The sequence below is a fragment of the Artemia sp. Qi Xiang Cuo genome, chromosome 19 (assembly GCF_049724085.1).
Source record: "Artemia sp. Qi Xiang Cuo chromosome 19, ASM4972408v1, whole genome shotgun sequence".
In the NCBI taxonomy this organism is placed as follows: domain Eukaryota; kingdom Metazoa; phylum Arthropoda; class Branchiopoda; order Anostraca; family Artemiidae; genus Artemia; species Artemia sp. Qi Xiang Cuo.
Genome location: NC_142812.1, coordinates 55899887 through 55918418, shown reverse-complemented (window position 1 = coordinate 55918418; position 18532 = coordinate 55899887). Strand labels below are relative to the sequence as shown.

The window sequence follows — 18532 nt, the reverse complement described above, 5'->3', positions numbered from 1 at the left end:
GCCGATATGCTGATATAGTTGCACAGAATTGACTTTAAGTCTCGAAATAAGTGATACATGCGAAATTTCTCTTTCTTGTTTGACTTTTCCCTTCTAAATGGGAGGATCCTGTATCGCAGGTATCTCCCTACTGGATAAAACCCATGAAATTGTTGCAGTTAAAAAAGAAACGTTGCACATCCCTTACTGTCTGGCGCATTCTCTCCGACACATAAGAGAGGTAGACAACTCAACGAAGCTCTATCCCAAAATAAAAGGAAGTATAGTTTCTGCCCACCAGGCTCGATGAGACTGATTCCTTCGTGAATTGCTCCTTCTACCAATAAAAGATTCTTCCTGAACAGTCAAATTTTAATTGTCAAATATCTTAAAATAACGTTTGAGCCCTCCCCCTCCCCTTGCAAAACAAAGGATAAAAAAAAAGGCTAGTGAATTGAAATGAGGATTTTTAAGTAGCCCTAAAAAACTTTATTGCAACTTACGACACGTAGGAAGATGCGTTAACCCCTCTGATGTATAGTATAGTTTCTTTCCATTTTAAGTTTTAATGTTGCAACTTACTTTCAATTGAAAAAATCGCCTTTTAAGTTTAATTTCCGACAGTTTTTGCAAATAAGACCTGCAAATACTTCCCCTTTATGGAACATTAGGCTACCCCTAACAATAAAAAATTCCTAAAAAAAAATACTTATAAAATCTTGTAAAACAGATTAGATTATTCCTATTAATGCAATCTACTCCCCGAGTCAAATCAGATCTGCATAGATTCAACTTCATTTGCGATCTATAAATCAATTGCAAAGGACCATATCATAAGGCTTGTGAAGATCCTACTATTGTGTTTACAAATAGGGTTTTAAGACAACCTACTGAAGCATCCAAGTAACCAAGGTTACTGATCAAGGTTACTGATTCAGTAACCAAGGTTACTGAAGCATCAGTAACCAAGGTTGCGGTCCATAAAACTGTCGCAAACAGGAAATGGGGTTACTTCGGCTCTATGGCTCCTGTGTAGGGTTTAGTTTCACCCTTCTCCCATAGCCTTTCCCGTTTTCTTTAGGACTACGCCCCTCAAAAAAACTAATCTTCTATCGGTTGAATCAACTGTGGACAGAATCAACTGAAAATATATAAAACTGAAGACTAAATGGGTCTGATGTTTCTGGCACTTTCCAAATATTAATCTAAGAGTGAAAATTTGGTCCATAGGCTACATTTTCCCCCTCCATAAAACAACACTGTTCTTCTCTTGAAGATTTACCTACAGCATCTAAAAGTATAAAAATTATCGTTATAATAAGTAATTTATTCTCTACAGAAACCAAAGCAATGCCTCTATAATTGCTGCACTCACTATTATCACCCATCTTATGAAGGGATTTAATTAAGGTTTCCATAAATTTCGCTAGTTATTTCTCCTTTTTCAAAAATCACATTCATAATCTGGAGATTCATAATCTCCGTATTGTATTATGGCTCGCACTTTAAAAATTAAAAATGTGTTCATGCATCTTTCAATCTTTTATCCTTAAAAGAGTTTAATTACGTTTAATTCTGAATACAACAAACCTAATTCTTTCTTTATTGTTTAATACCACTTTCCTCTTACATATGCAAATTATCTAGTTGTCAAGATTAGCGGCAAACGATCTAGTACTTAATGGCACTATTAATCCTTCTGAAAATAATAACTTGAACACTTACTTAAGCTCAGGTGTTGCTGAAGGAAAACTTCCTGCTTTCCCAAAACCATATTTAACTTAATTGGACTTTCCATAGCCCATCTTCTTCTTCTACACGGCGTAGTTGCAGCCAAGTTAATAGTACCTAAAGTGACTGTGCTTACCAGTGGAACACCTGTTGTTCCAAAGTAATGCAATGTGCTATAGCAGTAATTTACCGAAGCAAAATTAATTGTTGTTGTATACAGGTCATAGCTTGTAAAAGTGCTTGTTGTTTTAGCTATGAACAAAATACGCCCATCATAGGAGGAGGTTGGACCAACATCAGTTGAAACATCAGTGGCGACAATGGAGCCGAAAAAAAATATTGACAATGGGAGTACGAACCTAAAAAAGTATATGAAGTCTAACATAATGATGAGATCAAGAACCTATCGTAACCATTTAATAAAGGAAATTAGGGACGAAATGGGTGAATCATACAGAAAAATATATAAATGATCTTTGTATGGTATTTGTGTTCAGTCTGCAGCCAGCAAGACTCATGTAATCTGTTGTATACGAACATCCAGTCCTTCGCTCCCTCCCGTAAAGTAAAGCTGTAAATAAATTTCAGGACACAAAATAAAAGGCTTTTTTTATTAGGTCATTTTTAACAAAATGAAGACGTGTGTTTATAGACCTATAACATCTGTAATTGACAAGCCAATTTTAACCATAGAGTAAACCAGATGTGTTAATAAACATTTCAATATTAAGGATCAATTAGCAAGAGTTTTTGCTTGTGTTTTTGCAATGTGTCTATTAATTTCCACTGAAATGATTGCTTAAAGCTAAAATACTACGAAAATACAAATAAGTTATTTCTAATAGTTGCAGTTGTAAGTTGACTCTAGCATATATTCGAGCAAAAACATCGCCCTTAAAATCTATGATTCTCAATATTCTTCAACCACCAATCCCATTAAATCAGCCATGGAGAAAAAGTAAAAAAACGTATATGTGAGCGTGCTTTTAAAAAAAAACTAAATTTTTAATTTCTTTAAATAGAACAGATGTAATATCAGTCTTAGACTCTCAGTCACTGTGAATTAGATGGTATAACGTTTATCAAGGCTGTGCCATCTCAGGGGCAGATCTAGAACAAAATCTTCAGGGGGGGGGGCAATGTGACAAGGGTGCCAATGAGAAAATCTTGGGAAGGGGGAATGCGACAAAGGTGCCAATAATTGATCAAATTGACAAATTAATTCTAAAAAGAGAATGAAAAACGGGAAAGGAGGGTGCCTGAAAGAGGGGCCCCCCTGGACCCACCATTGCACCATCTTTTGTGAATGTTCTTCCTTTTTACCCCTAAAATTAAGCAAATGTCTTTATGCTAAAAAATTTCAACATACAATTTTAAAATGTGTGAAATTTACAAAACGTAAATGGTACTAGAGTTTAATGCTCCTAGCTGGCAGTGCTGATATTCGTTTCAAGATCCATCAGCCAAGAAGTACAATAGGGAGCTGGGGGCTCATGTTCAATAGGGAGACATCGTGTTCTTTCAAACACCCTTCCCGTTTAGCTTCCTCTGATTTCTCCAGGTACCTATTTAGAGCTGGATTGAACTTGCACTGTCACGCCACTGACACCCGCCCCAAACCAAATAATCGACAACTCCAGTATTCGAATCCAAGCATTGAAGGACATGGGTTTGCAATTTTGGTTTGCCAAGCACTCAGCTACGACGGCTTTATATATTTAAAATGAGGTCATAAATTTGATGTCTTTAGTACATGTATTATTTTCCGGATCTTATTTTTCATTTTCTATTGGCAAGAGTCGATATTTATATTGTTGCAGTTATTTATTGCGAAATTTCATATTTTTAAATTTAAAGACCTTGAACTTCTTCGATCCACGATTTTTATACATATTGAATTCAATAGTTTAATTGCATCAGAATTTTATTAAGTGTAGGTTGTTTCATCCTTTCTAAAATTAAACAAATTCTGCTATTCCTAATCCGTAGGACTAAACAAACTTTGTTTTTTCTTTTTCTTTTTTTGTAAGGTTTTTTGGGTGGGAGATGAATAATTGATTTTTTTTTTCTTTTTTTTTAGTGGCCTCTTCGCAGAATTGGAATTTAAAGAATGTTTGTTTTTTAATGGTGTAAAGTGGCCACCGTAAGCAGGGACTTCCTGTAGCGGGAGGACATCCTCTCTGCGGGAGAGCATTTTTTTATTGTAGTTTTTAGAGGTAGCAGTAACAATAAGGCATATATATATATATATATATATATATATATATATATATATATATATATTTATATATATATATATATATATATATATATATATATATATATATATATATATATATATATATATATATATATATATATATATATATATATATATATATATATATATATATATATATATATATATATATATATATATATATATATATATATATATATATATATATATATATATATATATATATATATATATATATATATATATATATATATATATATTATGCATGTAAATATATATGTGGTTCTAATCACATGTATATTTAATGGTATTGATGTTTCGCTAGCTAATTATGCTGATGACATCCTTGATATTAGTAGAACAGCCTTTGGAATTGAGGAAAATCTTGGAATTCTCGATAGGGAGTATAAACGTATTTGTCTTCGATTTAATGAGAGTAAGACTGAGTTCCTGGTGTTCAATCGCCGTTCAGACTGCCCGACAAATATTCAGTTAGGTCAACATGTTATTAAACCACAAGATACACTGACGTATCTTGGTGTACCAATTGGGTTAAATCTTCGCGCCCCGCGTTAACTTTTTAAAGATTTTTTAGCCAGAAAAGCTAGGAATGCGTATGGTTTACTAGTTGCGTTAAAGTTTAAATTTAACCGCCGTATCTGAGCTAGCATTTATAATGCATTTTCTGTTCCGCATCTACTTGCCCTTGCACCATTTTGGTCTCTTCTTACTACTTCAGATATTGAGGATGTATGGAAGTGTTTCTACAAGATTGCGAAATATTTTCTACGGCTGCCTCTCTGGGCTAACAACAGCCCCCAATCCTTGTGGTATGGAATTGCTAGTCCAGCGTCAGCGGTGCAGAAAAGAAATGAGAGATATCGGAGGTAGGTTATTGGTAAAAGCATCTCTGAAATTGTCCGTCGTTGATAATGTTTGTTTTTACATATAATTGCCCTTATTTGTAATTTTTTTTTCCTTCTTGTCTGTTCTTCTTTGTTTTGGTTCTGTTTGTATTTGTCAGAATTTATTTGTTTCTTTCCATTTTCTTTCTTTATACTCCATCAGTGTTGTATTTTACATTTATGATGGGCAATAAATTTATATATGTATATATATATATATATATATATATATATATATATATATATATATATATATATATATATATATATATATATATATATATATATATATGTATTTATATCTTTATATATATACATTTATGTATATATTCGGTGCAACAAAATTCTTTACAATGTTCATTTAATATCATTATTATAATATTATCTATATTGCTTTATAAGCAAAATAAGTAAACGGAACAAGAAATTATACGCTCAATGAATTATTTCAAATAATGCTTATGAGAGGCGGGGGGGGGGGGGGTCAAAATCTAGCATGGGGACACAATTTTAATACATGGACCACGGCGTAATGGTAAATGCCCATAATGGCCAGCAAAAATATTTAGATCGGCGAACTGTTATAAAAAGAGAATATTCAATGAGGTAAATTGTAACTGATCACAAAATTTGAGATACATTGTGTTGTTTAAATTAAACTCAGAGAGGAAAGAAACTAACAAAATGAAAAATAAAATAGAAAAGGGTGAAAAAACGAGGATTTTGTCAGCCAGTGGCGAACCATGAAGAAGACAAAATATAAGCAAATATTTCGACAAGGACCTCCGCCAAGTCTTTCTCAGTGCTAAACAAAAAAGAAGACAAAGAAAAAAAAAATGAAAATCTAACCTTTCGAAGTTTACTTTACAAAGACAGAACAGACACTGAATAAAAACCAGGCAGGAATCAATTAAAAAGAATTTACCAAGATGATTGGGCAAGAATCTTTTGCCTTGCAATAGTTTTAGCTGGTCTACAATTTCGGTTTTCATTAGAAATGCAAATAGGTTCTTTTAAGTTATACCGGGTGAAAATATTGATTGAGTCCTTCAAGATTAAATTGTTGTAAATTGAACTTAATGAAATACCTTAAGTATCTATAATTATGGCTAAATTTTTTATCATATATTTTTTATCTTAATTACCTCTTTAATAATTTGTGGTACGCCCTGAGAAGTAGAGAAGAAAGGGTATCTGTAACTCAGAACTAGATGTGTTAGAGTAAAAGAATAAAATAATGGCGAAAAAAAATAATGGTTTTAATTGTTATTTTTTAATCTCAGGGATTTATCCATTTATATTTTGTGCTTATGCCAATGTTCACCTAGTTGTTGATGGGTCCTACCAATGTAAAATTTCCCATATGAACACGGGATTCTGTAGACACCACTATCCAGTACAGGGTCAGTTTTATCCTTTCCTGAGTTGAAAAAGTGTTCAGCTTTTTGTTCGGTTTTGAAAGAAACAGAGAGATTATGTTGTTTTTTAATTTTTCAAGTTTATTGCCAAGTTTCAGGATGTATGGTAAAACGATGAAAGTTTTTTTCCCAATTGCCGGTGTAACTGAATCAAGGGGGACAAGCTCCTTATTTTGTTCTTTTATCTTTTTTAATCGTCTATCTATTATATTTTCAATGAGTTTGATTGGGTAACCAATCAAATGTTTATGGTTTCGAGAGCAGTTAATGGACACATTTCATGAATTTTTTGAAAAATGTGTATGTACTTTATTATGCAACTGCTTTGTTCTTATTTGTCCTTGTTATAACCGTAACTATAAATTTTCTTAAATGCAATTTTATAGGAATGGCAATAGCTTACTTACATGTTAATCAGTAATTCCACACATAAACGTCGATGAAAGTAAGCAAGATGTGAATCTGTAAATCAGAAGTGGTAAGCACGAAGACCACCTGAAGTCTATTAAAAAACCCAGCAAGATTTCACCTAAATTTCAACCGGGGACATATCGCAAAAAACTCAAATGGAAAAAACTAGTTTCGCTTAAATATTGCTGTTATAAAGCTGCAGATTTTAGGCTACGGTTGTAATGAATATCAATACGTTTTGAGCTTTGGATTCGTTAAGACCTTCACAAGTAAGTCAACATTTTTGGCTTCTTTTTCGGGGAGGGATGGAGGGTATTATAGTAGCATTTAGTAAGCTGTCCTATTTGGTCTTTTTTTTATAGCGTTAATACTTTTAATGTAAAGCTGGCGATTCTAAGCTAAGATTGTAAGGAATTCTCTATATTTTTGAGTTTTGGATTCGTTAAGACTATCAATAAAAAAATTATAATTATGTTTCTTCATATTTGGGATGAGGGGCGGATATTATTACTGTGTTTCCTTCATTTTCTTGGATTGTTTCTCATTGAATCGCAACTGTTTTTCATGGGATTTTTAGCAAGGTTTCTCAAAATTAAATTAAATGCTACTGATATAATATAATTTGTCTCCCAGGAGACTTAGGTGATGAGCATGAACGTTAACAAGGAAGGGGGGAGGGGGGGGGTGTTGCCGTCCGTTTACCAATTCTCCAAAATCTGAATTCCCTTCATTTAAAAGATTCTCATGCAATTCAACTGTTCTTAGTTATTTTAGCCCTCTCTTCCTATTTCCCCCTTCTTTCAGAAAATGGATTTTTGTGTAAATATTAAAAGATAATAATAATCCAAAAATAAATAGAAATTCACCCCTTATATTTTGTTCGTTTTACTCTAAAGTTAGAGGGATTGATATTTTCGTATGTTATGAATTCATATTCATATGTCAGGAATTGATATTTTCATATGTTATAGTTGAATTTATATTTTTGAAGTTAAGAAAAAAAGTTGCATAATTGTATAATTTTATAGTTACACTTGCTGGGTGAAATTTTACAAGGCTTGTTTTAGGAAAAAGACTTCTTCTACAAAGCTGCAAACATTATACTATTGAACTTTTTTTTAACATAGAACACTTAATGCAAAAATGTTTTTTCTTCTACAAAGATTGACCACTATGTTGTCTTGTGACAACTTTTTTTGTTTCTAATGATAATACTTTCAGAACTAAACTGCTTTTCATTGACTTCTCTGGTTTTAGCAGATATGAAAAGCGTATAATATCAAGAAGGTCAAAAAGATACATTATACACATTTTTTTTTTAATTGACTTCTTTTTATATCTCAAAGCTAAGCCAGGCATCGCATTTATCCGCACTCAAGGTCGCATCACCTAGAGCTGTCCTTAGACAGATTGGGTCTGCCAGCTTTCTTTTTTAAATATTTGTTATTTAATAATTCTTATTTTTCCTATTTAAATTTGACGGGCCATGTGTTTGAACAGTCTTTCTTAAAGAATTGACAAAAATCAAACTTACACCTAAAGAGTGTGGGTTGAGAAAGGATTAGCCTCCCTCATACACGACACAAAGTTTTATTGTTGCTCCTGAATTTCAGCTGAAAGAACTTGTTGTTTTTTTATTTAATTTCTGACTGTTTTTTTTGCACAAAATTGTGCAAATAATCAGCATGTCTGCTTCATAATACCTTTTTAAACTAGCCCTACTATGACAAATATATTTAGAACCTTTAAAATTTACGTCACCATGCTCCTTTATTTGTCACCATTCAGTTGAAAAAATTATTTTTTATATTTAATTTCTGAACGATTTTCAGTTCTTGCCAGGAAATCCCCTTCTCCCCCCGCCCCTTCCCATGTAAAATTAACCGGCAAAATTCCTCCAAGAGGTTTCTTCCCCCAGGAAAATTCTCTCCATGGAAAATCTCTCCCATGGACTTATGGGGGTCTTGTCATACCCAAAGGGATTGGTAAAAATTCAAAATTCCACAATTTTGTACATAGGAGCTTGAAACCTCTACAATAAGGCAATCTGACATGACGAATCTGATGTAGTGACTTTTTTTTCAGATCACCTATCTTTCTGACGGGGGTTTTGATTTGCTGATTTTTCAAATTTGGTTTGTTTTCCTTCTTTCCCTTTTGGGCTTGGTTTGATTTGCTGGTTTTCTTGGTTTTGGTTTGTTTTCCTTTAGGGTTTGGTTTGATTTGCTGATTTTCTGGGTTTGGTTTGTTTTCTTCCCTCTGTGCTCAAAAGTTAGTTCAAAAATTAAAAAGAAATCCAATCTTAATGCCAAAAAAATCCAGCTCTAGCTGAAGTACTAGGGCCATGTCTGGCTCCATTTGGGACAGTGGAGGGGGGCTAGGGTTCAGTTAAAATGTCATTGAAAATTCTATATTTGGAAAAAGCGTGTCATTTATGATCAAACAGTATGTTTCTTTTTCTCTATCTGGCTTGTGTCCTATATAGGACACAACAAATAATAGGAGTTTCCTTGTACTATTATTTAGCCCTACTTTGTATCCTTATTGCCTGCTTATATCTTGAATTAAATTACCATATTAGACTAAATAACATCTCTGGTATGAATATGCTTATTAAATCTGAAAAAGATCTTGCCTACCGCATACTTGCCAACTTGCCTATACATATTACATTGCAGTATCACATATTATATACATAATATGCATATTTTACATATTATATTGCATGTATAGTATTTATCATTAAGCAAAATAACATTATAAATATAGGGAACCGACAGAAAAGGTGAGAAAAGCTATGTTTTTTTACAAAAAAAAGAAGAAGAAAATCAAATAAATGAGACAGATGACAAGAATTCGACACTTGTTGTCCCATCCCTAAAACTGCTGATTCTGGCTACATTTTCTTAGAAGCAATGTTAAAAATAGTAAGACGGATGTGCTCCGTTTTTAAAGTAACTTTCGCCGCGCAGTTTAAAAATAACAACTTTTTTCAGAGAATGACTGGAGGGGGATTGCACATCTTGTTTTGTCTTTGCCTCGTCAGTTTTTCCCTAGCAGAAGAAGAAAAAATTGAGCCACAAGAAAGAATTTTGATTTTTGGTCATACACGAACAGTGACTAGCTACAGTATAATAACTTCCATTATCAACACAGTTGGTATCAGATATTGCTACAGCACAATCGGAACCTATGCAACATTTTCAACATTGACATCAGCCACATCTCTAACATTCAGAGCAAATGGAAACTGTAGGAAAAGAAGATGGCTCATTGAGAATCCAATTGACTTGGCTGGGTTAGAAGCAATGAAGAAAATTGAAATTGAACCGACCGCTGTAAAGAAAATTGAAATTGTACCCACTGTGGAAGCGAAGTCGCCTGACGTCCTCAGAAATGAATTGTAAGGACAATCCAAATTATTTTTTGGTACTTATCGGTTATAGCGCCATTTCTTTCAGCTTAGCATGGGACCAACAAAACAAGTGACAGAATGGATGGGAAAATTTAATTTGGGTTATATATCTGCACATTAGGGGGTGGGGTAAAGTATTTGGACAATAGGAAGTTAGAAAACAATTCTTACTTCATAATATGCAGAATAATTGTCCCTAACAAATTTTGCATGCAGACCCGCTATATTTTAATCCCCCCTAATGTGCAAATATATGGCCCAAATTTGTTTCTGAAGCATTACATTTTCATCATATTTTGTGATTTGTCATTAGAATTAGTCAGAGAAACAGGTTCAACTTATAGGAAGGTTAGGTCAGGTTAGGTCATTTTAATATCCATGGTCAGACACTATTTTCTTTCAATACAGATCGCAAACTACTTAGACTGGCTCTACATAGCTTCTATATACATATCTCAAAATTTTGATTGGATGTGTTTGGAGAAAGGCTGGGAGTGAGGGGGGGGGGGGGTAGTTGCCCTCCAATCACTTCCGACTATTAAAAAGAGCATTAGCCCTTTAAATTTCCAATCGAACGAGCCCTTTTTGAAGTTTCTACGACAAAGCTTTCTATAAAAACCTTACATGCCGTCAGGGCATAACTTAAAAACCTTGTCCTGAGGGCTTTGGGGGGGACTATCATCCTCAAAGACATAATTTCAGGACAATTCAACTATGTTGAACAGAATGGCTATCTCGAAATTTTGATTGAATGTGTTTGGGGAAATGGTGGGTGTTAGAGGGGAGTTACTTGCCCTCCAATCACTTTCGACTATTAATATGGGTACTAGCCCTTGTAATTTCCAATCGAATGAGCCATTTTTGAGGTTTGTACGACAACACTTTTATATAAAAAAAAAACCTTATATGCCCCCAGGGCATAACTCACAACCCTTGCCCTGAGGGGTGTGGGGGGATTGTCATCCTCAAAAACATAATTTCCGGACTTTTTAACTATGCCGAACAAAATGGCTATCTCAAAATTTTGATTGGATGCGTTTGGGGAAATGGTGGGTGTGAGAGGGGTGTTAGTTGTCGTTCAATCACTTTCAACTATTAAAAAGGGCCCAACCCCTTCTAATTTCCGGTCGAATGAGCCCTTTTTGAAGTTTCTACAATATCGTTATCTATAAAAACCTTATATGCCCCCAGGGCATAACTTACAACCCTTTCCCTGAGGCCTGTAGAGGGGGGTTGTCATCCTCAAAGACCTAATTCCCAGAAATTTCAACTACGCTGAAGAAAATGGCTATCTCAAAATTTTGATTGGATGTGTTTGGGGAAATGGTGGGCGTTGAAGGGGTGTTAGTTACCTTCCAATCACTTTTGACTATTGAAAAGGGCAATGATCATTCCAATCTCCAATCGAATGAGCCCTTTTCGAAGTTTCGATGACAAGTACTTCGATACGAAGTGCCCTGGTATGGAAAAAAAATAATACATTGTGCCAACATCGTTCTTTACTTAGGCAGCGCTATTGCACTGCCTATGATTTACGGGCCAATACAATTTACTATTATGCTGTCTGGCTGCATTCCCGTTCTCGTGTCTATTTGCATACTATTTTTGAATTCCCAGATTCTATTAATTTTAAAAGGTCTTTTTATAAAATGCGTTGCATGGACAATTTTCTTTTGCCAAGCAAGTTATAATTAACTGCTAATAACTCAGCAAAGCACCAAGCCGCTTAAGGCCAACACAGCTACGCACGCTCCTCCTCTTCCCAAGCAAATTGCTTTAGTAAAATATAAACCACCAAAGGCTGCTCTTTTGGTCACTTCCCTTACGTTCTCTTACAGTTTCAGGATATTTTGCTGCATATTTTGGCAGACACAGACCAAAATGTCGTGGCAGACATTTTGGCATATTATGTTGTATATGGTCCTAAAACTCCAGAGTTGACCTGTTGGTCAGTCTTATTGGAATTCAGAGCTCATGATTGGAATCAATGATAGAGGTGTGTCTCTCGGGGTTATTAGTCCTAAAATTCAACTCTATTGTATTATTTTATTTATTTTTCTACCGTCGTGGAGCCCATATGTTCAAGACAGTCATTTTTGTCAATTTTTAGCTTTCACGGGAGGTAGTGCAAAAGTTGGACAGGTGCCGCAAGACAAGCATCAGACCATGGTAATAAGTAAGTAAGTAAGCAAATTTATTGCCCGAAAATTCATATGGAATTAAAACGGAGTACAACAAAGAAAAAAGAAAAAAAACTAGGGAACATCGCCAAGCATATTTGATGTACATTAGCAAACCTACTGGCACAGGATGGCTAGCAACGGGTTCGCTCTTCCCTTAGCGTTTCCAAAAAATTCTCGGCGACCCGGTTAACACAGACTGTTGGATCTGATACACCATAATTACGCATGATATAGGAGTTACTCGTCCATGGTGGAAGTCTCAGAAGGACCTTTGCGAATCGGAAAAACAAAATCTTACTTTTGCACACTGGGCAGACGACAGGTATTTCCAAAGAGGTGTTATATATAGTACATGGGGAAGGGCAATGGCATTATACAGTGAGGCAAGATATTTACGGCAGAACCGATGTCTGTTACCAATAATTGACCCGTACACGATCCGGATTTTCACTTATACGTGGCGTATAAGCAGCGTCCCGGTGGAGTGGAGGCTTCGAACGATTGGTAAACCAAAGTAAGTAATATTCTCAGATGGTTTCACAGCTGAATCACCCAAATGGATTTCTTTTTCGTACTGTTCCGCATTGAAAAACAAGATGGCAGATTTTGACACATTAAACGACAAACCTACGTTATTGTATTCCCTATTCAGCACATCAAAATTCTTCGATAGTCGATCAGCGGACCTGTTCAAATTAAGCAAGTCGTCAGCATACGTCATCAATGAAACATCTATCCCTTTTGAAACACAAGAAGTAGCTACTTAGGCTTGCGCCGGCAGAACACTATTGTTGTACAAACTCGGAGACACAATTGAACCTTGCCTGACACCTTTACGGACCGATACAACAGCGGATTCGACCGGATTTGAGGGTATTTGATTTGTGCTCTAAGGTTATTGTACATATAATATAATACTCTGACAATGCACAAATTTAGACCTTGTATATACGCTTATAGAAGAATCTGCGCGTGCACCGACGAGTCAAAAGCCCGGCTCCCATCAAAAGAACCAATATCTAGTGGATCACCCGTTGCCTCAGAATAAAACAAAGTAGCAGTAAGGGTGAACAGAGCATCAGCGCAACCGAGCCCCACCGTAAAACCAAACTGGTGGATTGGCATTTGGCAACAGTGTCTAGCATTTGACAATATAAGCATTTCTAGAAGCTTGCATAAAACTGGCGACACAGTAATTGGGCGATACGAGAAGCATATGTTAGCTGGCTTCCCTTTTTTCAGGACGGAGGTAAGTTGTCCTGTACAGAAAACATCTGACTACGAATATTATCTGGTACAATAATCTTAACATTTCATAAAAAAGAGAGTACCATTCACAAGGAGAAGTGCACACAAACCGTCAACTCCACGTGATTTTTTTTCAACCTATAGGTATTTGCAGTTATATCCGAAACAGATACGGTAAAGTCCCGGAAACTCGAGTTTGATAGCACAGATTCAAGTTGTTCGGTATACGATCTAGCTACATCGGGATTCGGGGCACTAAATTCACTCGTAAAGTAAGCTCGCCAGTCATTTGGATCACAAAGCATGAATTTAGGCGGGTTTGGGCGATATTTCATGCGGTGCAATAATATATTGTAATAAACACTTAAGGATCCCCGAGGAGCCAGTAAATAAGGTTAACATCACATGATTGGTTCTAATTTTTCGCAGCTTCTTATCAGTATTCTATGATATCTGTATGTTTAAGCTGTCAGTTTTCTACTTTCAGATAGGTGTGTCACCTTTTAATAAATACGGTTTTTTTTACCAGGCCCGATTTTACTAAAGGAGAAAAAGGAGAAATTCAGTCATCTTTGGCAGATCTAGAAGATATTGAAAAACAGGCAAAGAAAAGGGCCAGAAAATTAGCAAACTTGACATTTGTGGACACGGTTGAGACAACATTGGTATCAACATCGTATTCAACAACTGCCCATATTACTTCTAAAATTTCTGTTGCCTGCGTTCCCCCTGCTAGCCTTGGACTTCATCAATGTTAAGGATCAACTTATTAAAAAAAAAAACATAATTTATGAAAGGTCTATTTAAATAAAGTATTAGTTTAAGATTGATCCTTTTTGTCTATTTAGAAAGTACAAATAGGTAGTGTCCAATGTTTTTTTTCTTTTTTTTTGCAGAAATACAAATTTTTGGTCAATCATTCTTGTTTTCAGCCTTGATCTTTGAATTTCAACGAATGATGAAAGTTTTGCACGTTTTGGCTTCCAGATATATTTTGTTTTATGGGCTGTGGCTTATCAATGTGACACAAATATACCAATAGATAGATTTTTCTTAAAGTAGCAAGAACTGTAAAATGGAATATCATTGATTTTTAATTCGTTAATTATTCCCGGACACAACTGCACCTTCAAAGGAGACCTGCAGCTTCTTAAGCTGCTCGATTTGATCAAGTTTTTAGTTTATTTTTGCTGATTTTTCAACTATGTTTCCTTTTTTTCAAAATTGGTCCCCACTAATTCCCAAAAGTTATTTAACTATACTGGAATTATCCGTCGTGTCTAAGATGCAAAAGGCTATGCAGATTTCGACTGGAGTCCTTAATTTTTTTGGAATTCTGGACAGTTCTATCCAAATTGTCAAATAATTATCTTTTTTGTACTGGAATGTCAAAAGTTGGGCATCTGTGGCCCAAAACCTGGTCATCAAAATTTTATTTACGGTATATTCTAAGTAATACTTTCTATTGTAAAAAAGAAAGTATTGAAACAGTATATTCTAGGGAATTTGATTCCAGACTTGTTATGCTAAAACTGAAGAAAATTGATTGTTTTTGAATGTCATACACTGGTGCCTATGCTAGGAATGAAGAAAAATATTCTCCTATGCTTGAACCCAGACGTACATAGAGAGATGGGGTACAAAAATAAGAAGATAATTATTTGATAATTAGGATAAAACTGTCCAGAACTCCCGAAAAATTAAGGACTCTAGTCCAAATTTTCATAGCCTTATACGTCTTAGAAATTAAGGATAATTCAAATTCAGTGAAATAAATTTTTGAAGTAGTGGGCACCAATATTGGAAAAAAGAAACATGGGTGAACTATCAGCAAAAATAAGGTAAAAACATGATAAAACCGACAAACTTAAGAGGCTGCAGGTCTTCTGCAGCGAAGAAAAAATATTCATGAAGAAAAGAAAAAACACATACGGGGCAAAATTGCATAAATGTTTCTTTTTTTTTGTTTTTGCAGCTTTGTTACCATTTTTCATTAATTAAGAAAACTTTCCCACAAGGAAGTTTTTTAAAGAAAAGGAAAGAATAATACCAAAACCCAAACAAGTAGAAATAAGGTCGGTTTATAATTTGAAACAAGTTAGAAATTACTATGAATGAACTAACGAAACCCAAAACGAACAGGAATTAGATTCAGGGACGTAATTTGCTATTGCGACCCCAGTTTGACCCCCCGACCTCAGTGTTCGGGAATAAACAGATAGTTGGTGTTAAAATTTTAAGAAAGACAAGAAAGTCCTTTCTAATTTTAAGAAAGTCCAATTAACCTAACCAGTTTTGTTTATTTATTTTCGTGGTTCATCTTGACAATACTGACGAAAATATGGTACAGTCCTTAATATCAATAATTCTGGAACAGCCAAAAGAAACATTTTCTAACATTAGGTTTTCAAGTATAAATAGACCTAAGGTGGATCCTTGGAGCAAAGACATTTTTTGAACTGCTTTGTACTTGAAAGCAATTCTAGGTTTTTTTCCTCTATGCTTAAAACGTGCAATACTTATCACAATATTTACATCACATATCGTAATACGTATATAATACATACACAATACGTGCAATACTTATCACAATACGTACATCACAATATATTTTTGAGGTCGTACATGGTTCAAGCAGCACTCTACTATAAATGTCAAATTGCCATATAGCCCCAAGACTAGGCAAAGAGCATCTGCACTTTATTAGTAGCCTCAATGTCGCTTTATTATGAATTTTAGAGTAAGGTGAAGTTAAATAATAGCTAATGACACACTATGAATACGAAGGAGACAAAAGGCAAAAGTGTGTCAAATCCAGTTATATTATAATAAATCCAATCATTATGAATTATTATATACATATATTAAATATATTACATTTAAAATTTATTGAATTGGCTTTATTATATTGTACAAATTTATTACATAAGAAATGTCCAATGAGATTTATTTTATTCCTATGCACCAAGAGCGGATCCAGGATTTTTGTTCGGGGGGGGGGGGTTTACCCAATTTTTTCCCGTGGACTTTGTGTAACATCCCGTGGTTTTGTCTTTACATGTATTTTTTAGACTAATTTTCAACTCGGTCAAAAATTTCGGGGGGAAGGGGGGGGGTTCAAACCGGGTTACCCCCCCCCCCCTGGATACGGCTTTGCTATGCACAAAAACTGATTTACACAGAGGAGAACCAATTCAAAATGCAACTAAACAGTAAAAGAGACATATTAGGTGTTTTCACTAAAAGATTTAACGTCGCCTTTATTTATTCATATAGCCTTTAATCAAGAGGGTTGTATCTTTCAAGGGGTGGCAAATATCTTAGGGTACCATTCTTTCTTTAATAATTATGCAGTAGAATAAAAGGTTTTTCAAGAAGATCAAAGCAAAATGTTTCGTTTATCACCAAAGGAGTAAAATCTTTGTCTAAAAGGATTATCAATTATCGAAATTCAAAACTATTGCTGAAGAACTTCTATTAGGAGGGAAAAATGACTTGTGCAGACTCTCAATCATGGGCTCTCATATGAGGGGCAGAGGGGGTTCAAGCCCCCTCTGGCTGAATGATGCTACCATATAATTTATATGTTTTTGTGTTGAGATTGCTATTATACATCATTAGAACTGAAGATTAGATCAGGTAAGCCCCCCCCTAAAGTTCAGCTTATGGCCGCCCATGCTCTCAATACACCAAATATGCATCTTCTGACGACAAGATGTTACGTGAACTGATGGATTTTGTAGCATTTTGCGTTGTGAATTCATATATTTTGTGTAGTTTTATGATGCCAGAATGCTCTCCTCTATGCTTGTGAGGGTTCTCTCCTTCTTTCAAAAAACGGAGAAAATTTTGTTATGGTTACTTTTACCAAATAAATTGGCTCACCAAAAATATTTAATGAACTACCATAAAAATCCGAATCACTTAATGTGATTCACTTACTGTGTACACTTACTGTGAATCACTTAATGTGATTCACTTACTGTGTACACTTACTGTGAATCACTTACTGTGTACACTTACTGTGAATCACTTACTGTGTACACTTACTGTGAATCACTTACTGTGTACACTTACTGTGAATCACTTACTGTGTACAAAACATCTCAAAGAAGAGTTTTGACTACTTCTAGCACAAGCCACCCCTTATGTTTGCAACGGTTGACAATTGTATTCAGAAGAACATAAACATAAAACCCATATTTTCATTTTAAACATCAATAAAAACTATTTTGCAGCTATACTTGCCTCTCTAATTCAGAGAAACTCCAATTACGACGCCTATGATATCCCTACCACCTCTTCACGTTTTGCGTCGGCAAGTATATGAAAGTGATCTTTTATGGTACATGAGAAACGTTTCTCTGTAGCAAGAGGGGAGCTATGGCCCCACAGCACCCACATTCTGGTTAAGTTAAGAGGAAGGAAGGTTAGAGAATAATTTTTATTTCCCGTCCCCCTTGACTTCTTTTACAATGTATAAAAATGTTCTTTCAGGGGTATCAGGCTCCCCTACCCAGATAATGGCCAATGTCTATTAACATCAGTCTACATAATTTCATCAACCATCAAGAGAATAAACTTAAAAAAAACATGGAGATTAAAACTAATGTTAATGTTGAACATTTATTTTTCATTCACTAGATCAATTCATATATGACACATATGATATATAGCCTATAATTCATATATAACCTGACATCTTGCACTTTTTTGTCATTTTGGCCTCCCTAGTAGAGATGGGGGTCCGACTCGTGTCACGCACCCCTGCTGCCACCTACAACTTTTTTTGCACCCAAAATAAGGGCATAGCCTCCCTAGGGAGAAAGATTATGTAATGGGGTCAATGACCTCTTTTTCAAGATCGATTTATTTGATGTTTCTGTGTGTAATAACTCCGGAACGAAGGTTGCACATGCGCATTGAATTCTAACGGGAACAGTGTTATTGATCTAGGAATCGAAGGGGAAGTGAATTTCCGAGAACTTGATAGCGTAATCAAA

General features: G+C 34.9%; 2 protein-coding genes across 4 annotated transcripts in view; one reads left to right on the top strand and one right to left on the bottom strand.

Annotated features, from left to right (window-relative positions):
• LOC148941023 (uncharacterized) overlaps positions 1-18532 on the bottom strand; it is a 111505-nt gene that overhangs the window by 70450 nt on the left and 22523 nt on the right. The window lies entirely within an intron of this gene.
• Positions 6827-14355, top strand: LOC148941024 (uncharacterized). 2 transcript variants are annotated; one of them, XM_089104819.1, is made up of 3 exons: positions 6827-6952; positions 9680-10086; positions 14059-14355. In XM_089104819.1, the coding sequence occupies exons 2-3, from the start codon at positions 9683-9685 to the stop codon at positions 14285-14287; spliced, it is 633 nt and encodes a 210-aa protein (XP_088960945.1). In that variant the 5' UTR covers positions 6827-6952; positions 9680-9682; the 3' UTR covers positions 14288-14355. The 2 variants fall into 2 exon arrangements, with proteins under 2 accessions (XP_088960945.1, XP_088960946.1); XM_089104820.1 differs by lacking the exon at positions 6827-6952 and adding an exon at positions 8788-8818.